The 24,194-nt window shown below is 40.4% G+C and overlaps 1 protein-coding gene across 2 annotated transcripts; it reads right to left on the reverse strand.

Annotated features, from left to right (window-relative positions):
• Nucleotides 1–775: 775 nt before the first annotated feature.
• On the reverse strand, nucleotides 776–12,327 carry LOC146693406 (lysophosphatidic acid receptor 6-like). 2 transcript variants are annotated; one of them, XM_085479257.1, is made up of 2 exons: nucleotides 12,040–12,327; nucleotides 776–1,822 (listed from the first exon to the last, which is right to left on the reverse strand). In XM_085479257.1, exon 2 carries the CDS (start codon nucleotides 1,742–1,744, stop codon nucleotides 887–889), a length of 858 nt encoding a protein of 285 aa, XP_085335383.1. In that variant the 5' UTR covers nucleotides 1,745–1,822; nucleotides 12,040–12,327; the 3' UTR covers nucleotides 776–886. The 2 variants fall into 2 exon arrangements, with proteins under 2 accessions (XP_085335383.1, XP_085335384.1); XM_085479258.1 differs by lacking the exon at nucleotides 12,040–12,327 and adding an exon at nucleotides 10,893–10,990.
• Between the last annotated feature and the right edge of the window lie 11,867 nt (nucleotides 12,328–24,194).

The raw sequence follows: 24,194 nt of genomic DNA on the forward strand, positions 1-24,194 counted from the left end.
CAGATGTGAGGGTGATTTATTAAGAATACCGAACATAAAGTGGGGATGGCAAAACAGAACTAAGGATGAACTAAACTGGGAGAAACTAAACCAAAGAGTAGCAAACCTGAACATGAAGGGAGGACAGCAGGGGATTCACGGAGAAATGCAGAGTACGCAGGGTAACACAGAGGCAAACACAGACGACGCGACGAGGAACAAAGGCAAACACACACTATAAATACACAGCTGGACCTGATTAACCTGACAAGACAGGGGAACACTAACACCAGGGACCAACAGAGGGAGCACAAACCCAGAAACCCAGTATCTAAAACACAAAACACAAACCATCACAAACCCCCCCCCCCCAAATAATAATGAAAATAATAACAATAAATACACCAAACACAAAATCACCGAGTCACGGACTCAGGATTATGACAACATAGATATTTACATTAAGCTTACAATGGCAAGTAGTTGGGGAATTTTTTAAAATTCAATATGAAAATACCTGACTAGACATGAAAGTGTTTTACACTAAATTCTACATAAATCATCAGCAGTACTTTTACTGCAGAAAAGGTGTTCCCCATATTGATCATATGAATGCTGTTATATTGATCAGTATTACTGCTGCTGCGGATGTTTAGGGTTGACCTCATTTGAACTGCTTCATATGGTGTTTAATTTTTGGTAATGCCTCATATTCTATAAAATCATATGTTTGCGGTGGCAAGTGCATCTCTCAATAAACAACTGGCAGTGAGCTTAAAAAAAACAAGTCTACAGCTTGATTTTAAAAACAAAATATATTACATTTATTTATAAAATAACACACACACAGCTGAAGTAAAAGGCCTGAGCAGTGTGTGACACAGACAGTATCCCCATTTATTTACATTTACACAACATCTTCTTTTTTCTTCCAGAAAGCATCAAAAGAGAAGTAATACAACAGAGGATCCAGACAGCAGTTTAAAACAGTAAGACATATCAATGGCTTGACATGGGCACAATCCATAGCCATAGTTATAGGCACAGGTAAGAATATAGCATATAAAATCAAGTTTATGGCAAAAATCAGCATTACATTCATCTTGTTGTTGATTTTTGGAGAGTCACCACTGAGATGTCCGTGTAGAGTCCTAAACACCATAGTGGTGCACACAATATTGACTAACAGCATTGTGACCAATATTACAATCATAAACTGAATAACTCTTAATCGGATTCCTTCCAAAGGACATTTTGCAGATTCGTAAGACTCAAAACAAGTAGGGCGAGTGTGGTTATTCAACTGCTTTAGAAAGTCCACACTCTCTAGGATGTTCATCACCAGCAAAATCACCCAGACGAGTACAGAAGCCTTCCAGGCATTGCACGAGGTTCGAAGATTGCGAGACCTCATAGGATAAACCACAGCCAGCATTCGGTCCACGCTTATGAAGGTGATGAAGGAGGAGCTGGAGCGGATGTTGGTGCGAAAGAACATTGTGATGATGAGGCACACCCCACTGGGCAGAGTCCATTCCCCTGTGGCGTGAAAGTGGATCCTCATGGGCAAAGTGAAGACCAACAGCAGGTCTGAGAGTGCCAGGTTAACCATGAAAACAGCGTTGGGTGATTTGAGGCTGTGCCGGCGAAGAAGAATCCACAGTGAGATCGCATTGAGAGGCAGACCTATCACCATAATTAAGCTAAAGATCCCAGCATAAACCCGGTCTTCTGTTGTCACGTCAGTGATGTTTGATGTGTTCATGATGAGAAAAGAAATCCTTCTGCGTCCTTTACAAAATATTGTAGCCAAGCAGCAAATGTTCCTCTTTGTGCTGGTTATCTGTGTGGAATCAGAATCAGAATCAGTATACTTTATTAATCCCAAAGGAAATTAGGGTTATAGCGGCAGCACGCTAATGGCGCATGCGCACTAACAAAGGAACCTTCTGACCAACTTTACAAAAACATCACATTGGGGAGACATGTCAGAAAGGTAGGCTGATAGGAAAACAACAACGAAAATACATAACATGAGGTAAGAGGAGGAGAAAAAAACTCCACTCAGACTGAGCTCCTAGTGGGAGAACAGTTTGATAACAGAAAAAACACCTCAGCACAAAAAGCACATGACTATCAATACACCATAGAAACACAAGACAAGCAACAGGGGCGGGTAAAGGGTAAGAGAAAGCCGGTGTAGACAGCGCATCCGGTCCTGCAGCATCCTGCCATCTTCCCCGGTAGGGCACAAGCATCGAAGGTGTTGGAAAGGGAGGGGGGATCAGTGTGTGCATATCAGTGTATGTGTGTGTGTGTGTCCAGAGTTCAGCTGAGACAGTGTCTTTTGCCCTGCCAGGCTAAGTAAATGAGGTGAGGTTAGTCTGCGAGGGCACAGGAAACTTTGTGACATGACTCAACATTTGTGGTAACTGACAGAAGTGACACTACATTACAACACAGTTAAGCTAAGCGTAAACCCTGCATCTTGTGTTTACTGTTAGCCCAGAGTGGCTAACTGTTTACAGCTAGCCACTCAAGGCTAAAGGCTATTACACACTGAACGCGAAAAAGGGACACGAAATTAACAATTAATTACGTGCCAGTTGTTTAAATGCCTTACGTGTAAACAATTAACTTTAGTTAGTATAGATTACCACTGTAACTCTAGAGTTAGAGTGGGAGAAAAGACGGGGAGTTCTTTTTGAGAATGAATCAGAGATCACTAGGGATGGGTACCGGTGTCCGGTGCCATCTGACATAAACGGTAGTAACCAGACCGAAAAGCAGCGCACATTTTGGTGCTTTATTTCGGTGCTTTATTTCGGTGCTTTTTTTTCCTGAGCTGTGATACACTTCTAGCCAATCATTTTACGTTTCCGAGGATAGTAGGCGGGGCCAGGTACGTACGTTCAGTTAGAGCAGAGCTACAGATTAAAAATGTCCAAGGCGAAGCGGTCAAAAGTCTGGCTGTACTTCACAGCAAAATATGCAAACTCAGCAACCTGCAACAAGTGCTTTAAGCTGATACTGTGATACTGTCAAAGGAGGTAACACCAAGAATCCGATTAAACACCTGGCGAAGCATAGCGTTTTTTTTAAAAGCCGAGAAATGCGCCGTATTTGATAGCTTGCTGCGAGACCTCACACCGTGCACGTCGGGTGGGTTGCCAGTTATCGGACCCGGAGCAACATCCCCCAAAAACCCGAAGAATAGAGTCCTGGCCCCTAGCCCTGCCAGTGTAGCAGAAATGATGATGATGATGATGCAGCAGCAGCCGTTCTTCTCTGCATGAGTAGCTTCATGTTGTTCGTGTGTAATTTACGTTGAGTAGGCTAACCACGTTATTACATTAATGCATGTAAGGTGAACTAGCAAACATCATCATAGCTACATGCGGCTGTCTTCTTGTTTGATGGCAGATACTCGCTTCACCCTGGCCAAAAAGGCTAAAATGACCAAAGAAAAAGTGGGAAACAGCTAAACATGAGAGGTTTTTGGACAAAGTTTGTGTTTTTTCCATTGTTTAAGCACTGCTTCCAGCCAAGAGTGATGCCATATATGCCCCATAGCTGCAGAAAAGGCTAACATTGTTATCTTTTTACAAAAAAACCCAGCTGAACATGAGAGGTTTTTGGACAAAGTTTGTGTTCTCCATTCTTTAAGCACCGGTTCGAGCACCGTTTAAGCACCGGCACCGTTTCAAAAGTACCGATTTGGCACCGGTATCGGATAAAACCTAAACGATACCCATCCCTAGAGATCACAGTATAAAAGTGAAAATAAATATTTCACTTAAGGCCCTGTGAACCGCAAACAAGAGAAAAAAAACTAAAAATAGGTTCTTAATAATCCTAAAGGATTCTTGCAGCTTTATTAAAATCTCCAAGAGGGCAGCAGGTCTCTCTACATCTGTGTATTTGTTAACTGAGAGATTCTATTGTTCCTGAAAATAACCCGTGTTCCAGTTTAGCTCGTTTTCATTTTACACTGGTTAAGTTTTTTTGTTATATCACACACTCCACTCTAACTGCTTCAGATAATAAATGTGCAGATTTCTCATTTTCAACAAGTAGGTGCTTCTACCTGCTAGTATGTCATACTTGACAAAAGACCTCACTGACAGAAAAAAGTTGCTCTCTAGATCATACAAATGCATATACATGTCAACATTGTCTTCAGATAACAAAGTAAATTATACTGATTAAAAGCATTTGCAATGATTTTGAAATATTTTTGAATTTTGAAATAAAAACAGCCCTCTAACTGGACTTGTACCTATGTGTTTCTGTGACATCAAGCTAAGCACACGCTACAGTTTTATCAAAAGGACTGGACTGGACTGGAACATGTCAAATTTTTATTAAGGAACCAGGCTGGTGTAATTAATTCCAGCAGGCTCGTAAGTATAAGAACTACTTGTTTCAGCAGATAAAATTAAAGCGCTTGGAGTTGAGTAACTGAAGTTGCAGTGCAAGTGAAACGAACCTTATGGAAATAATGAATTGAGAATCAGAAATACTTTATTAATCCCGAAGGAAATTATAGGTTGCATCTGGTATTGAGGTATTGAGATTTACCTGACAGAAACATACTTTGTGTTTCCAGAGTATCGTCAGCCCTGCTTTTGGTTTTGGTTTGGCTTTGTTTGCATTAACTAGCTTGACAACATTTAAAACCCTAATTGTAGATAACGAGTATCACAAGGGTTGTTATCAACTTGTAGATCATATCAATCTTCTTCTACGCGAAATGATCCCTATGAGTGACGCCTACGCCAAACCGAGATGTTGTCAGATGATGACGATGAAATCATGATTAAAAACGTGAAAAGAACATAAGAAATGTATCAGTAAAATGCAACATTGTTGCAAATTGAGAGTTAAATATGTTGGCGTGAGAGCTTGCAGAGAATTGAGAATGTGTAGAAAACGTGAACTCATATTTTGAAACTTTCACTTTTTAAGTTAAAACTTAACTCAAAAGTTTGATATTCTCATTGATATTTTCACAAATATACTGAGAGCAGCAAACTTGTTATTTAAATTATACTCATATTTATTTCTTTTTTTTTTTAACTACTACTACTTAGAACCACAACTCTGACTACAAGTTCTAAAATCAGTGAATATGAGTGCTCTACTATTGCATTAAACATTTCCCCTTCCACACCCTGACCTACTTTCCCTGCTGACGTGCTGATTTTTGGTTTTAGTTTTGTTATCTATTCTGTCACAAGTTAGCTAACATAACTAATATAAGTCTAATAGCCCAAAACCAACCACATGACATTATGTTCTGTACTGACAGAAAAACACTAAACATGTTTTTAAAACATGAACTTTAAGTGTCTCAGAGTGACGCTGTGAAACTAGTTCATGCATTTATTACTTCTAAGTAAGACTACTGTAATTCATTATTATCAGGATGTCCTAAAAACTCCCTGAAAAGCCTTCAATTAGTCTAAAATGCTGCAGTAAGAGTACTGACAGGGACTAGATAGAGAGAGCATATTTCTCCTTCATTGGCTTCCTGTTAAATCCAGAATTGAATTCAAAATCCTGCTCCTCACATACAGGTCTTAAATAATCAGGCCCCATCTTATCTTAATGACCTTGTAGTACCATATCACCCTATTAGAGCACTTCGCTCTCGCACTGCAGGCCTACTTGTTGCTCCTAGAGTATTTAAGAGTAGAATGGGAAGGAGAGCCTTCAGGCCCCTCTTCAGTGGAACCAGATTCCAGTTTGGATTCGGGAGACAGACACTATCTCTACTTTTAAGATTAGGCTTAAAACGTTCCTTTTTGCTAAAGCATATAGTTAGGGCTGGACCAGGTGACCATAAATCCTCCCTTAGTTATGCTGCAATAGGTTTAGCCTGCTGGGGAATTCCCATGATGCATTGAATATTTCCTTTTCAGTCACCTTTCTCACTCAACATGTGTTAATAGACTTCTCCTCTGAATCACACTTAATTAATCTCTGTCTTTCTTCCATGGCATGTCTTTCATCCTGTCTTGCTTCTCTCACCCCAACTGGTCGCAGCAGATGGCCGCTCCTCCCTGAGCCTGGTTCTGCCGGAGGTTTCTTCCTGTTAAAAGGGAGTTTTTCTTTCCCACTGTCACCAAAGTGCTTGCTCATAGGGGGTCATGTGATTGTTGGGTTTTTCTCTGTATCTATGAAGCGCCTTGAGGCGACTTTTATTGTGATTTGGCGCTATATAAACAAAATTGAATTAAAATTGAATTGAAGTTAGCCAGAGCAGGTACAGTAGCCTATTTTGACAAAGAAGCCCCAACCAAGGTCATAGCAGATGCAAGCCCTGTAGGCTTGGGCGCAGTGCTAATACAAATACAGAACGGAGAAGAGGTACCAGTGTGTTACGTAAGTCGGAGTTTAATAGACTGTGAGCAAATATATTCTCAAATGGAAAGAGAAGCCCTAGCACTGGTATGAGCATGTGAGAGACTACATCCATATGTGTATGTCAGGAAGTTTGACCTCATCACAGAACACATATAGAGATCATATACAGCCAAAGATCTAGACCTTGTGCACGAATAGAAAGATGTACTAAGTACTATGATAAATGGCCTGTATTTATATAGCACTTTACTTGGTCCCTAAGGACCCCAAAGCGCTTTACACATTCAGTCATCCTCCCATTCACACACACATTCACACACTGGTGATGGCAAGCTACATTATAGCCACAGCTGCCCTGGGGCTCACTGACAGAGGCGAGGCTGCTGGACACTGGCAGCACCAGGCCCTCTGGCCACCACCGGTAGGAAACGGGTGAAGTGTCTTGCCCAAGGACACAACGACCGAGACTATCGGAGCTGGGGCTCAAACCGGCAACCTTCCGATTATAAGACGAACTGCCAACTCTTGAGCCACGATCACGCCCTGAGTATGGTGTAATGACATCTAAAACTGCTGAAAAAGTCATTGACTCTATATATTCAGTAGACATGGGCTACCAGTTACCATTAAATCTGATAACAGCCCACCGTTCAAATCTGAGTTTTTCAGAGAATACTGCGAAACTAATGGAATCAAACATATAAGAACCACACCAAAATTGGCTCAAGCAAAGGGAGAAGTGGAACGTCAAAATGCATCAATGATGAAAAGAATCAGGATCACACAAGCTGACAGCCTTGACTGGAAACGAGAGCTGAGAAAACATGTGACAGATTATCGCAGCATTGAACATCCAACCAAAGGCAAAAGTCCAGCAGAACTCCTGTTCGACTGCAAAATGAGAGGAAAGTTACCGAACACCTGTGAGTCAAAATCAACTGAGTTGGATTTGCGCGACAGAGGAAGATCAAATCAAAATCAAAGATTTCTGCTGATGAACGAAGAGGAGCTGAGTATTCAAAAGTTGACATGGGAGACAGTGCTGGGTCAACAAGACAAAGTGGACAAGTTTACAACACCATTCAACACAATGCCACACAAAATTATAAGCAGAACTGGAAACCAAGTCAATGTTGAATTGCCAACAGGAGCTCGCTATCACCGGAATACTACACATGTGAAGAAATACAAGACAAATGAGACCAGAGAAGGACAACACGAGCAAGACACAATGAAAGGGAGGAAAGTGAAACAAACACAAAGATTGACACCTTCACACCAAAACCACAAGAGGGCCCCCAGCGGCCAGAGAGACCAAGTAGATCACAGAGGGCTAAAAAGATACCTGAGAGGTTTCATGATTTTGTGGTTAAATAAACCATAATATGTTAATGTGTAGAGGTAATATAAAATGTACAAGTTTCAAGTTCATATATGTATTTGTCCCTCTTTGGGGTGATACTCCCACTAGGACTTAAATCTGGGACTCCCCACCATTTGACCTTAGAACTGAAGAAGCTTCTCGGATGAGAGGTGAAACGTCTTCAAGCTGCTTGAAGACATTTCACCTCTCATCCGAAAGAAGTCCAGCCGCTTTTCTTTGCAAGCTCCTTTGACTACGATGACCTGGATGACTGAGAACCTTCACAGACATATTCATATATGTATGTATATATGTATATATTAGGGAAAGGAAAGGTACAGGTGTGGTGAGACAGAAAAAATAATTGTCACAAAGTAAGACAAGAAAACAATGTTCAGTGTTAAAAAAAGAGAGAAAAAAGAAAACAAAGTTATTAAGGCTAAAGAGGAAAAGGGGGATATCATGTACTGATATGTGGATAATGTCTTAATGTGATGACATTGGAACCGGATGCTGTTGCCCCGGAGAAAGCCTCATTAAGCGGCTAGTTGTCAGATCGACAGTGTTCATTAAAGCAAGAGAAAGATAATGCTTTATATCCTGATTTAATTCAGAGTGCTCCACCTAATTCACTAGTAAGGTGGGCACAGAACAGATGGTATGGAGAAAGAAATTGTGAGACATCAGATTTAAAGGCCTCAGACATCAAAACATTGACAAAAAAAGCATCGCTTTCATTGAAAAATTCTGAATTCTGACTAAAAGGCATCAGACCATACGGTCTCAAAATAAAAGTGCCTCAGAGAGAATCTTCCTGCAGGTGATACTGTTGTCAGTTCTCAGCCCAAATCTAAATACATCATTAATGTCATTAAAAGGGCATCAAAGTGTGTGCCAATTCAGGGTCTGCATCCTTCAAAAGACTTGTCCTTTGCGATCGACGTAGGTCAGGTCCTTCGAAGACGGCAAAGGCCGGAATTTCGAGGCTGTTAAAAGCGACTGGTTTAGCCTACGGCACGCTGTTTTTTGATTATAGAAGGGGTCTACCTTACAAAATAAAGCATTTGAGGCCACTGTTGTTTTGATTTGGCGCTATGTATAAAATTGTATTGAAAATTGAATTGAATTGCTCGAGTTGCTTAACACTGCATTTTTTGACAGAAATGAAGGAGAAATTTTTAATCTTATGTATGTTAAGTATCTGAGGCTGAGCGACCAACGGACTGTAAAAACATTATAATAATAGCTAGAAAATAACAGCTAATGCTCATGTGACTAGTGTCATCTCACTTGTGTAATGAAAATATGATATGTCCAATATTACATTTCTTTTATTACTAAATTAAATTTAAAAATTACAGCAGTAAAATTGAAGTTTCAAATACAGAGCTTCAGTAAATACTCCAACGTGCAATTATTTCTGTTTCATATCACAGACAGTGGATCATGGTATGGTTAGATAATCATATAATCATATAATCATCGTCCCGATACCCAAAAACTCCAACCCATCCCATCTTGCCTCAATGACTACCGCCCAGTAGCACTCACCCCCATCATCACTAAGTGCTTAGAGCAGCTGGTCCTAGCACACTTCAAATCCTGTCTCCCCCCCACCCTGGACCCCCACCAATTCGCATACCGCCAGAACAGGAGCACAGAGGATGCAGTCTCCATCGCACTGCACTCTGTCCTCTCACACCTGGACAACAACAACATCTACGCCAGAATTCTGTTTATAGACTTCAGTTCAGCGTTCAATACAATCCACCCCTCACAACTCATCAGGAAACTGACAGACCTGGGCATCAGTTCCCTCATCTGCAAATGGTTACTGGACTTCCTGACCAACCGCCCCCAACATGTCCGGCTGGATAACCACTGCTCATCTACCATCACAATGAACACCGGTGTACCACAAGGCTGTGTGATGAGCCCTTTCCTCTACTCCCTCTTCACCCACGACTGCAGACCTGCTGATGGTTCCAACACCATCATTAAGTTTGCAGATGACACCACGGTGATTGGCCTCATCAGTGACAACGATGAGGCCGCCTACAGGGAGGAGGTGGATCGTCTGGCTGAGTGGTGCGACACAAACAACCTGCTGCTTAACACCGAGAAGACCAAGGAGCTCATCGTGGACTACAGGAGGAATGCTGACCCACATCCACCCATCCACATTAAGGGGACGGCTGTGGAGCATGTGAGCAGCTTCAAGTTCCTGGGAGTCCACATCTCCGAGGATCTCACCTGGACGACCAACTGCTCCAAGCTGGTCAAGAAGGCTCACCAGCGCCTCTTCTTCTTGAGGACTCTGAGGAAGAACCACCTGTCCTCAGACATCCTGGTGAACTTCTATCGTTGCACCATCGAGAGCATCCTGACCAACTGTATAACAGTCTGGTACGGGAACTGCTCTGCCTCAGACCGGAAGGCGTTGCAGAGGGTTGTGAAAACTGCCCAGCGCATTGCCGGAGCACCACTTCCTGCCATAAAAGACATCTACAGGAAGCGGTGTCTGAAAAGGGCTGGGAAAATCATCAGAGACCCCAGTCACCCATCACATGGACTCTTCACCCTCCTGCCCTCTGGGAGGCGCTACAGGAGCCTCCGGACTAAGACCACCAGGTACCGGAACAGCTTCTTCCCCACAGCTGTCAGATTCCTGAACTCTGCCTCCTGACATCTGACCCACGTTAACACATGGACTGAACATACCCACACCCACAATGGACAACTGTACCCTCAAACACACAATAATAACATGGACTGAACCACCACTCACAACCACTAGCACTTTATATAGCCTCTGTAGAAACTATCTACACCCTCACTTATCTTAACTGCACTACTGTATAGCTCTGTGTAAATAATCATTCTGTACATTCGATAATCTTTAATCCTACAACTGTTTACAACTTGCATAGTTCCCATTTCTATATAGCTGTATATCTCAGATTCTGTAAAGTTATTTATTTCATATTCTTTATAGTTTTTCATATTTATATCCTGTTCATAGCCTGTACATAGCTTGTACTCACTACAGCCTATACATACTTATAGTTATAGAATATTCACAACATACTTCATACCGTGTACATTATAACATACCATAATAGACCCATTTCTGGAATATTTGTATTACTACATAAATAAATGGGATACACTGAATACTTACCTCAATACTACCAAGCTTTCTCCTAGGCCGTTACCAGTCTGATGCTCTTTTGTCTGAGACCTTTTAGTCTAACCAAGTTTTGGCTGAAACCTTTTAGTCTGATGCCAGTTAGTCAGATGTCTGATGGGTCTTTTAATGAAACGTGACGCTTTTTTTGTTTGTCGCCTACTTCTGAGACACGTTTAAAAGACAACAAAACACTTAATGAATGCAGCTATTAGTTTGAGTTTTGCAAAACTTTCCTTGCAAGAAGTGTTGCCAAAGTCAAAAGTCAATATGTGAATTTGTGATTTATGAGGTAGTAAAAAGGGAAATAAAAATTATTAATATTCAAATCACAAGTTTGCAGCTCTCAGTATATTTGTGAAAGTATCAACCTAGACATTTGTGAATATTTTTTTCAGTAACTGCAAATTAAAATAAAACAAACACACAAGCATGTAAAATATGTTTAAAAGTAAAAGTTTCAAAATAAAAGTTCGCATTTCTTTCTTTCTTTTTTTTATTCTGCAAGCTCCCACATTTTACAAACGTATTTCCATTCATAGAAATAAGACAAGAGATTACTGCTGCCGTTAGTCTTGGGATTCTCAGACCGGTAAAATAAATATTTTAATTCCAGTTAATTACTTTATCGCTGGATGTGCTACTGTGCTGCGCTTAAAACATGCTATTACCACACATAGTAAATAAACAAATCAGTCAAACGTGGCGCTTCTGGTCGATTTTAAACCGAAAGTCTGAACATAACCTGCTCCTGAGTTATGAGCGTACTCGTCCGAAGGTCTTGCTGGCAGTTTGCGTTTTAACCTAATAGCTATAGTTATTTTTCTTCTTCTTATCATTATTATTATTATTATTTGTTTTGGAAACTTACTAAATTCGTCTAAATGTAGCCTTAATGAAACAACGTCATTTTAAACGCGAAAAAGGCCAATTTGTGCCCATGCAGTCAGAAGCGTGTTTGATAAGACGGATTACAAGCTACAAGAGGGGTTTAAACTAAAGTTTCTGCGCCTAACTGCAGCTTGGACTGTGCTCAGTCAGACAATCTCTTCAAATATACTCTGTAATATACTTTGCGTATCTTTATTCAGGAAGCCTTCCTTTTTCCCGATCTCCCATACGTAAAAGTGGACCTACGTACCTGCGGGTCCGCAACTCTTCTGCTGTCGCTTTCCAACGACGGAGCCCCCACATCTGTCGGCGTGTTAGACTTACAGGGAAACAGTTGTGTTTTGGGCGTGGCTTTTAGGACATTTCTTTAAACAACATAAACACCAAAAAGTTTTCCAGTTTGACAGGTTGCATTTCCATGCGTAAGACCGCCGCTGGAGTTTAAATTGTGAGACGTTTCCGCCAAACTCCGCATAATAAGGAAAATTGCGCTCCTTTTGCTCCCACTGGACTCTTTAATAATTTTTCTTTGTATCTGACATCAGACATGCCCCATATTTGTACTGCTTTTCTTCTTTTCTTTACAGAGCTTTGTATGCTTGCAGTGCCATTCAAAACGGCAAAACCGAAAATATGGTCAGGACTTTAACGCACTTAGATTGACACGTTTTGCTTGCTTGATCTCAGCAAGCATAACACGTTCTGAGTGGAAGAAATAATACAAAAAATACCGTGGCGACTTCTGCTTTTCTGTTTGTTTGTTTTGTTTTAATTTCACATAGTTCTACAAGTAAACTAATCAACTAATTCCTATAGTGTGGTAGTGAGGATAAAAATTGAAAACACTGTTGGTGAACTGCAAGAGTAGAATAGATACTTAAATGTGATGCCCTATCTTCTCTTTAACTGCATTTTGTTGCCCTGTACCTGTGACATGTGCAATGACAATAAAGTTGAATTCTATTCTATTCTAATGATGGTGCCCAGAGACAAATTATATTTCATTTAAACTTGCTTTAAACGCTTAGAGGCAAGACTTTGTTTATTTCATTTTGAACTTAATTATGTCAAACTTTGAGAAGTGTTGTTTTATTCTAATTTCATTTTGATTCTCAGCTCGATAATTCCAGAGTTAATTCCTGACATAAAATGTCGGTTTCATTGTGTTAGATGTAATTTAAGCTTAAGAAAAACAAAGAACAACTTTATGAAGAAAAACACAATATTGTGCAGTAATATCAACAGTTGATTTATTGAATTGGAAAACTCACAATTGAGCCATGTAAGAAACAGATTAAAAAAACCTCAGTGAGACAGTTGAAAGCTATTGTTGTGGTGCTGCTCCCAACCTAGCAACAGGGGGGAAGTGGACCCCAGCCACAGCTGTGCCTAGAGGCCAAATCTGCTCTTTACCAATGTCACGTAGTGGGTCACATCCAATAGGGGAGAGGAGGATTTGGTCTTGGTGCATTAACACCTCTCTGGCAACAGGCATCTATAGCCAAATGTCAAAAAATTGTGGTGGAGGCGGTGCGTCGATTGGAGGAAACAGCCATGTATGCCATAGCTGTAGCGCTGGCCAAGCAGGATTGCTGGATGAATTGGGAGAGTGCTGAAAAGAGGAAACTCCCATGGAGTGAAATCTGTGGAATGGAGGCTCATAGGCTAAGTTTCATCATTCCAGCCACATATGATGTGCTGCCTTCCCCGATAAATCTGCAGCTGTGGTTTGGAAAAGGCCCATCTTGTCCCCAGCAACGCTCAAGCACATCTTGGTTGGTTGCAGGACAAGCCTTACTCAAGGCAGATACAGATGGAGACACAACCAGGTCCTCAGGTGTCTAGCTGAGAAAGCTGAGTGCAAGAGGAAATCCATCAAATGGCCTGTATTTGTTAGCGTTTTACTTAGTCCTTAAGGACCCCAAAGCGCTTTATACTACATTCAGTCATTCACACACTGGTGATGGTAAGCTACATAGTAGCCACAGCTGCCCTGGGGCGCACTGACAGAGGCGAGGCTGCTGGACACTGGTGTCACCGGGCCCTCTGACCACCACCAGTAGGCAACGGGTGAAGTGTCTTGCCCAACAACAACAACCTTTATTTATAGAGCACATTAAAAGCCTTAGGCATACCAAAGTGCTTTACAAAAAACAATAAAATAATACAGTTAAGAGCAAAATAATACAGTTAAGAGCATTAATATCAAATATAATAAGAACAGCAGACAATGTTCACAGTAGAAAGCCACTAATAAAATGGACTGCAGCACATAGATTATAGCAGACCCAGTGCCGCATGATAGAGAACACCAAGAATGAAGGAATAGTAAAAAGTTAATGCAATAGGTCGCAGTTAACAGTCAGCATTTAACGGGTAGAGAAGGCAAGTTCAAAAAGATACGTTTTAAGGCGTGCTTTAAAAGAAAAAATAGAATCAGACTCCCGAATGCCAATCGGGAGGCTGTTCCATAACTCAGGTGCAGCAAAGGCAAACGATCGATCGCCTCTAGATTTCAACCGAGATCTGGGCTGAACTAACAATAACTGCGAGGATGACCTTAAAGCCCTGGCAGGGACATAAGGGTTTAAAAGTTCCTTAAGATAGGTTGGCGCAGTATTATTGATAATTTTAAAAGTAAGCAGCAAAATTTTAAATTGAATACGGTATTTGATAGGCAGCCAATGCAGCTCAGCAAGAACCGGAGTAATATGGTCAAACTTCTTGGTTTTAGTTAGAATACGTGCCGCAGCATTCTGAACTGTCTGTAATCTATGTAGAAGGGTAACATGGAGACCAGAATAGAGTGAGTTACAGTAATCTAGTCTTGACGTTACAAAAGCATGAATGAGCTTTTCTAAGTCATTATACGGGATATAGTGTCTGGCCCTGGAGATGAGACGAAGCTGATAAAAACTAGATCTGACAACAGCAGACACCTGTTTATCAAGTTTAAAGGAGCTGTCAAACAAGACACCCAGATTCCTGACAGTATCAGAGAAAGAACTAGTAAGAAAGCCAAAGGCATCTTGAAGTTTGGCGCGAAGGGCATTACTGCCAAAAATCATGATTTCAGTCTTTTTTTCATTGAGAATAAGAGTATTTGCCAACAGCCATTTCTTGACCTCACTCATGCACTCACGAAAGTTATTTAAAGATAAAGCGAGATCATCATGTAACTCAAAATAAATCTGGATGTCATCCGCATAATAGTGAAAAGCAATGTGGTATTTCTCAAAGATAGCGCTTAAAGGAAGCATATACAGTGAGAAAAGGGTCGGGCCTAACACAGAACCCTGGGGGACACCACAGCAAACAGGTACAGGGGAAGAGGAAGATGAGGCCAGATGTACCGAAGAAAGCCGATTGGAGAGGTAAGATTTGAACCAGTCCAAGGCAGTGCCCTTAATGCCAACAGAGTGCTCTAATCTTGCGACTAGGATGTTATGGTCAACCATATCAAATGCAGATGAAAGATCCAATAGAACTAAAACAGAAGGACGACCATTATCAGCCATAAGTAAAAGATCATTAAAAACACGAAGCAGCGCTGATTCAGTGCTATGATGTTGTTTAAAGGCTGATTGGAATTTATCATTTATATTATTCTCGTCCAGGTAGGTCTGCAGTTGAAGTAGAACCACCTTCTCAAGGATTTTAGCCAAGAAAGGAAGCTTGGAAATCGGTCTATAGTTGGCAAAATCACTATGATCCAGGTTATTTTTCTTTAAAACGGGTTGAATAAATGCATGTTTAAGAACTGAAGGTACATAACCAGAAAGCAAGGAGAGGTTCAATATAGACAATAGACAGGGTCCAATTACATTAAAACAATCCTTGACTATACGAGATGGAAGAACATCATGTACACAATTAGTATTGTTTAGTTTCTCAGTTATACGCTTCAGGGTGGGAAGTGAAATTAATTCAAATTGATGTAAGGCAGCAGAACAGTCAGAATTAGACATACTGTCAGTCACCAAAGGAAGCGTAGATCTAAGAGATAAAACTTTATCTAGAAAGTAGTTTGAAAATTTTTCACAGAGACCTGGGGAGCACGAGAGTGGCATAGAGGGACGAGGATTCACCACTGAGTTAAAAATTTTAAATAGGATGCGAGGATTGTCACCATTAGAAGTAATAATCTTAGCGAAGAAGGCTGCTTTAGCCATTCTGGCAGCAGATTGGAATTTCGAGCGGCTAATACGTAAAATGTCATATGATGACTGGAGTCTATCATTCCTCCACCTCCTCTCATCGCGCCTGCACAAACGCCGTAGAACACGGACAGAGTCGTTTAACCAGCATTGCGAGTAGGTTCTGGGGCGTTTGTGTTTGATAGGTGCAACAGTGTTAAGAATCGAGGAACATGTAGTTAAAAAAGTATTGGTAAAATTCTCAAGTGTGTGTGGGATAAAACGCAACAAGGACGCAACAACCGAGACTGTTGGAGCCGGGGCTCGAACCGGGACCTTCCGATTACAAGACGAACTGTCAAACCTTGAGCCACGATCGCCCAACCTTTCGTGAACCAAGAGGAGCGTTAGTATCCATCAACATTTGTCTGGGAGGTATACAAGCCGAGGACTAGCCCTTCAACCCTGGACCTGAGCCTCCTGAAGGTTGCCGGGGATTGGCAGATGCAAGTGGACTGACATCACTTGGGCACCTAAGGCAGTCAGCTCTGCGACCTGTGGTCTAACTCCCAAAAACTTTCATATGTCATTGATCTGACGGTACCGTGGGAGGATGCAATTGAGGACGTGTTTGCGGTATGCCAATTTGGCAGCTGAGGCAGAGGACAGAGGTAGGAAGATCGAGGTGCACCTGGTGGAAGTGGGGTGCAGGGGCTTTGTTGCCAGTACAACAGCAAAACTGCTTAGAGAGTCTGGAGTCAGAGGACGGGCACAACAGCAGGCTATGAGAGAATTAGCTAACACTGCTGAGCGGACCAATCACTGGCTATGGCTAAATAGGGCTGACATCACTTAGGCACCTAAGGCAGTCAGCTAACCGAGAGACACAAGAAGTGAGGCTCTTTAAATATTCAATAGTTAAGTATTACTTTTCGTTTTGCAGTGAATTGATAGAAGAAATTAAATTGTAGAAAATTAAAAAAGAAGAAAGTAGAAGAGAAAAAACAGTTTAACATTAATCAGTGACACACTCCAAGGCCTGATCAACCCTGACAGGGCGTCCTTTGATGAGGGTACACAGCAAATCCAGCATGTCCAAATTAACACTGTCGGATTTGATTTCAACACTATTAAAGTGTCTATATGGGTCCACACCAGAGAGTGTTAATTTAACTCTTTTTGGAGAGTTGGTACGTTAACTCTGATTTAGTGTTAAACACCAAATCTGTCTGGAGTTGATAATTTAACACTTGGTGTTAAGAGTTTATATATTAACTCTCAAAGAGTATTTTAGTTTAACTACGTAAGAATTATCTTCTAATTCATTCTAAAAAGCGGGAATTTTACTGTTCTGAACTTCTAGAAATTTCTTTTGGAAATAAACATTTACTAAAAAGACGCAATGGTTCTTGAAAAACATTTATTCTGAACTGTGCACCACAATTTCAAAACATTTTCTGAAAGATGTAACAGTGTACATGTTCTCACTTTCATTAGAATTTTGTTTATCAAAAGGTCTGACATAGGTGAGCTGGTAAATGCAAATAACAGCATTCTCATCACTTATTTCTTCAATACAATATGCATGTCCTTCATTCATCCCTTTGTGGAACTCCAACGCACTTCTGCTCTCCCCCATATTCCATCTTCACAAGCATATCCTGTGTGGAGATTGAATAAAAATTAGTTGACACTAATTAATGGCACAAATAATCCAGTAACAATTGCAGCACAGTTAAAAAAAAAAGGAATCTTCTTTGAGCCATTACTTGTGTAAAGTATTTTCCCAGAAGACAAGGACACAGGCAACAGGTAATACTGAACTAAATGCAAACCTCAACCTTTTTAATTTTTACCTAAACCGTGTGCACAAAACTCTGGAGGGATCTATGCTAACGTAGAATCCAGTCAGGACGTCAGCTACTGCTGTTTGCTCGTTTTTTCTTTATGGGCGATCGTTTTCAGGCTTCAAGTAGCACCATTATACCAACATTTCACATTCTAGACATTGTTTTAGGTGTATTTGACCAAAAGTTTGACTGAAAATTCACATGCAAGCTTTTTTCAAGGCTGTGGTATTTGCCCGCAAACAATACCTTTCAGCTAGCTAAAACAGAATATTATGCTATCAGCGAGCAACATGGCTAATGCCTTCCACACAGCTTTGTCTCAACTCCAAAGAGCCACAGAAGTAAAAGCTAATAGAAATAATTGAAACAATCTTTGAAAAAATGACTTACCAAGCATGGCAAACAACTCAAATATGTAGAGCAAAATGTTCTGAAACGGCTTCACTTCAGCTTCGATTGGAGCCTATGGTGCTGGGGGCGGAGTCTGTGAATTTACTCTATTGGTGTCATGGCCCCTCTAGGAGTTCAGAGTTAAGAGGTCAAGACTTAATGTTTCCATTGTAACACGTCCAGATTTGACATAGAAACACTCATTTTTAACACTCGATTTTAACTACTATCATTTTACACCTCAGAGTTACATTAAAAGAATGTGATTCTACTTAGAGTAAAATTAACTCTACTTTTGCAAGAAGACTATTAACACCAAAACATTTAACACTTTTGAATTTGCTGTGTATCTAGTGATAATGGCTGAAACACCCAATAAATTCAAGGTCCACTACTGATGATTTTAATATAACCAAGATCAGATTTTGAATCCCTAAACCTAACCAAGGAAAGTAAAAAGAAACTAAAAAAAAATGGCAGAATAGCTTGTGATAAAAGACCGAAACACCCTGTGAAGTGGAGGCACACAACGATGTATCTTGCAGGTAAAGTTTCCAGGCTGCCTTCCTCATAGTAGCCATCCCTCAAGACTTTCTCCACTTGAAGCAATGCATTGTCAGGGATTGTAACATCTTGCATTTTTATTGAATTCTGCTTAACCACTGAAAAATGCAATCTTTTAAATCATGAAAATGAATATTTATAAACAATTGAGGATAACACAATGCTAATAACATTGATCTAAAAAAATTGTGGTGTGATGGAAATGAATGTGAACGTTAAATTAAATAAAATTAAACAATTAAATAAATAAAGATCTTTAAATAAAGATGTTTTATGCATAATAAAATATTTGTGGGGCTTAAACTGCTATTTTCTACAATTGATATCTGATGATTGTAAAGCTATAACTCTTTAAATCTCTTTCAAATTGTTGACAGCCCAGTACAATTCAAATTGTCCAGAAAAAGATAGTCTATTTGTCATGGTTTACGAGACAATGATGCAGGAGAGAGTGTTTCAAACTGAGAATGAGCCTTTATTGCAGCTGTAAGAATTACCAAAACCCCAAACTGGGGTCAGCTAAACATGAAACTAGAAACTAGAAACTCTCGAGGCCTGGAGTTCCCTACCCCTGCTCTAAAGTAAAACAGGAAATACAAGACAGAAAACCACAGTTCCCAGAATAAAACCAAAAACACAAAACACTGGGTCGCAGACCCAGGACTGTGACACTAATAGACTTAACAGGTACTAAAATGTGATAGCATATTGTCAGACTGCATGCCACTGATTGGCTGGACAGTGGTGTTATTTGATGGCTCACGAGAGTGTCTCTTTCACAAAAAATTGAAAGACCATTTTTGAAACCTGGCAACGAGGGAAATGGGCACAAAAAACGCCACTGTGGTCTGTTCTGACTGAAAGCCACAGACCGAGCAGCAGGTATATTCTTTTCTCAACGTCCACCTTTGTTGTAACGTTCATGTCATATACTAATCATGTCACGGGATGTTCTGCAGTGTTGCTATGACAACAACCACACACATTAGGTGGTACTTGATTGTAATGGAAAACCTGTTGATCCAAGCCAATCTGTGCAAGTCGATCTGAGTGGGTACTAATGGAAAAGTGCTTAAAGAGCTGTGAGGAGGATGTGTGTCTGCTTGTCCAGAGGCAGAAGACCAGGACGTTTCCAGGACCTGATGGTGTGCCCTGCTTGTGCTTGAATGTCTCCGAAGTTGTCTCTGAAGTTCCTCTGCTGATTCAAATGCTCCAATATCATTTCTGTCCCAAAGAAGTCCACCATTACATAATTAAATAACTACAGGACTGCTGCCATGATGTTTGTGGTCATGAAGTCTTTTGAAAGACTGGAGTTGAGCCACATGAAGGACACGTCCTCATTTTAGGAGTGACAGCGTTTTAGTAGGTAGAGGTGAATGCTTGGACATGAATTGAGCTGCGGTTTGGGGAAGGCCTCGAAGGGATCTGCCGACGGCTCCCGGGCCTGGCAGATCCCCATGTACTAAATAGAAGTGAAGAAGTTAAAGAATTGATAACAAGGAGGGAGGAAGGGTGGGGAACGTAAACGAGAATGAACAGTTGCAGAACTGGGGGAATCTATATAGGTGGCAACCGGAAGGAGTGTGTTTGGAGGCGTGGTCCCGCTCCTGAAATTCAGATACATAATCTCCAAAAAAACCCAGCTGCTTGTTTAAGTGAAAATAAATTGATGGGTTTTTTTGCACTAATAAAGTTGTGGAGTTGTAAAGTATTTTGTCTCGCATCCACTATATCATCAGTTATATCGTTATTGCAAATTTTCAAATATATATCGAGATGAATATTTTTGGCCATATTGCCCTGCCCTATCCATGAGTTCATCATTAAGATGGCCACAAATGACCATGTGCTTGGTGAATACCTCAGACAGAAACCCATGATAAAAGAGGAACAAAGAGAAGAACCATTATGTAAGGACAGGTCCCTGGACGGTATGTACCACTGGCAGATAGAGGAAGTGGCTGATATCCAAACATCGTACCCATGGCTGGGCAAAGCAAGACTAAAAGACAGAACAGAGGCACTAATCATGGCAGACAGGGACAAGCTTTTAGCACAAGATCAATAGAGGCTGGAGTTTACCATACCACGCAAGGCCCCAGGTGCAGGCTGTGTAAAGATTCTCCTGAGACGATCCAGAACATAACAGGAGGCAGGGCATTCATGGATTTTTTGGCATGAAGAGAGCAAAGTAAACCAGCGTCAAACTTTTTACTTGTGTGCACAAACTTGGCATAATAAAGATAACTCTGATTCTGTTCAAAAATTCATAGACCTTGTGGAAAGGGTCCCAGAAGATTTTAAGCTCTTATAACTGGATGGGTGAAGCGGCATCATGTTAAACCCTTTGGATTCAGAATGAGGTTTCACTCAAGTTCATATGAGTGTGAAGGCAGTTGAGCAAATACTTTTGGCAATATACTGTCCTTCATGATCACAGTGTGGCATGGGTCACAGCCAGTGGAACAAACCTCCCCTCAGACTATCTGCTTTTCATAAGGAAAAACATTTTCATACTGACAATTTAATTCAGAGCAGTGTTTTTTATCACTTTTTCATGTTATGAATTCTGCACTAAAGCCCAGAATAGCCTTTTTCTGCAAACTCTTAAAAAAGGACAGGTCGCTGCACGCCTGGAAAAACCTGTTTGTACAGTAACTGAGGCTTTATGAGAGTGAAACAGAACTCTCTCTCTTTCTTTGCTGTTGTTTGTTTGTTTTGGTTTGTGAACATCTGTTAAGTTGTTTTAATAATTGGGCTAGATGCTTCATTGTAAATAAATCAAGTGAAAACTTGTCTCGTCTCTCAATAAACCGGTTTGCTGTCATGAAAATTCCATTGCTAAGTTTCTAGTCAAAACAAAACTTCTATAACTAAAAAATGAAATAAAAACAATACGCATTTGACTTTCCTACCGATTTTAATAAGAGAGAAACAAAACTGTTTAACAAACAAGGCTTATCATTAAAAAAAAAACTGCTACTACACATTCTATGTTTACAGTTCTGTATTATACACAGAAATGTCAACAATCAGAAATTTACAAACTAACAAGAACATCAGATTCAGAATACCTGAATTATTACACTAACTTTCCACTTCCACAGATATTTCAAATGAAAATGGCCAGAGCAAATTCTTGACACACTCATGCTCTTGGATTAATTTTGTGGGCTGGTTTTTCCAGGGAAGGTCCATCATTGTTCCAAATTCTCCATTTGTGGAAAAATGCTCTCAGTGTGGTTTACCAGATTTGGACTTTTGGCTTACTTAACAATTAAATTAATTAACTGATTTAAGAAGTTGGGATTACTTTTCTACACAAGATCAGGTAGGTTTGGATAGTGTTTTTTCCCCTTATTAAATGAGATCAAAATTTAAAAACTGTATTTTATATTTACTTGAGTTATCTTTGTGTAATATTAAAATGAGTTTGATGAGCTGAAACATCTAATAGAGATGAAAAAAAAAGAAGAAACATCAGGAAAGGGCAAAGGGTTTTTTTTTAGAGCACTGTATTAGGTCTTTTTAATATGTGCAACTCTGTTGATTTTCTTTACTCATTTCAGTTATTACCAGCAAAATAGTTGCATGTTTAATCATCTGGGAATTTACCCAGATGTATTTATTTATTTAGATGGAGATCTTGACCCCCCCCCCCCTCAATTTTCAGCACAAAGTTACGGCCATGTAGGGTGGGAAGCTTTGATAAAATATTGTCAAAATTTTACCCAATTGTTAGGGTTGAAGATGAGCCTCAGAAGAAGCCACATCATTCTTCACAAACTGCCTTTTTCAACTAGACTGTGACCTGATCAGATATCACTGGACTTCTCCACTACTATGAACTAAAACATGGTAAGTAAAAAGTGAATTCTAACAGTTTGAAAATCATAGGGTTGGTAACGCAATTTATTGGTTTATTCTAGAACTTTACCTACTCATTAAAGGTCTTTTAACAGATAACACCAGCTAGCTTGTGTCGAAGAAAGTTATTACTACTTAAAAATGCTTGATATCATCTTTTAAAGTTATTATTTGAAATGAGGCTGAGGTCACTCTGTTTGACAAACTCTTTAGAGATCACTGTATATAGAACAAAGAAAGTATCAGATTGGGTGTTGCATTTGTGGGAAAAAGGTAAAAAAGAAAAAGGAGCATAGTCTATCTAAACTATTTAACTTAATTCAATTATTTAATTTAACCTAAATGACCCCGATGTTGATAACAACATCTTTTTATTTTAAAATTTAAAGGAAATGATAATTTGTCCAATTTAGATTTTTTAAAGAGATTGCGCCAGTACTCCGACCTCCTCTGACCCAAGGGCATGCGCATCCCTGTGCTTAGCTGGCTTGCTACTAGTGGTGCAACGGATCAAAAATCTCACGGTTCGGATCGGATCACTGTTTTAAGTCACGGATCGGATCAATTTTCAGATCAGCAAAAGTAGTAAAAAAAGACAAAAATTCGACTCGCCATTTACTTATTTAAGTATTTTTTGCCTATTAAAAAACATTCAACTGAAGACTCATTCCACGCAGTTATATAAAAACAAATTAAGGTGCAATATGGACCTTATGGACCATGCTGGTCATCCTCTGCACACGGCCATAAACAACCAGAGTCTGTTCAGTGACAGGTTGCTTCTCCCAAAGTCAAGGACCAGCAGACTTAAAAACTCCTTTGTCCCACACGCCATCAAACTGTTTAACTCCTCGCTGGAAGGGAGAGGGAGGGGAAACGGGGATAAAGGAGGGGGAACAAGTAAGCTGTAGTGCCTTTTCACTGTGCAATAGTTTTTGTTAATATCCAACGGTGTAATAGACTCACAATACTTGAAATGTGCTGTTCCCTTGTATTCTTATTCCTATTTATTCTATTTATCCCTTTTATATACTCTGTATTTATATGTGTGTATATATGGTATATTTCTGCTCACATTCTGCAACTTCTGTCGGTGCTGTGCTACTGGAAACTGAATTTCCCGGAGGAACCCACCCAAGGGATAAATAAAGTTTCATCTAATCTAATGTAATCTATAGGGCAGTACAGGGCTTTGTATCTACCACTCGACTGTGATATAACGAGCGGTCATGGTCACGTGGCTTTCCGTTGCCCTGGAGGTCCACCCATTTGTAGTTAGGGCAACAGAAGATGCCTGGGACAGTTCAGCCATAACTTTAAACTTTTCCTGCTCATACATGCTTGGAACGATCGTGTCACACTGAAGTGGACGCACAACGAGACATAGCGTGGCTCAAGCACGTTCATCACAGTTTAAACCCCTTGTTTTGCACAATGGAATACGGCCTCCCGTCTGCAGCTAAACACCCCAATGGCTTCTGTAATAGCTTTAGCCCGGTCGGATTGGGCAGCAAAAGGCTGCTTAAATACCGCAAACTCCTCTGCTCCGCCACACCGATCACTAGCGCTGGCCATAACTACCGCTTGACAGACCC

The sequence above is a fragment of the Copadichromis virginalis genome, linkage group LG14, assembly GCF_057382275.1.
Source record: "Copadichromis virginalis isolate Kocher_CV1m ecotype Utaka linkage group LG14, C_Virginalis_male_GT1.1, whole genome shotgun sequence".
Lineage (NCBI taxonomy): Eukaryota > Metazoa > Chordata > Actinopteri > Cichliformes > Cichlidae > Copadichromis > Copadichromis virginalis.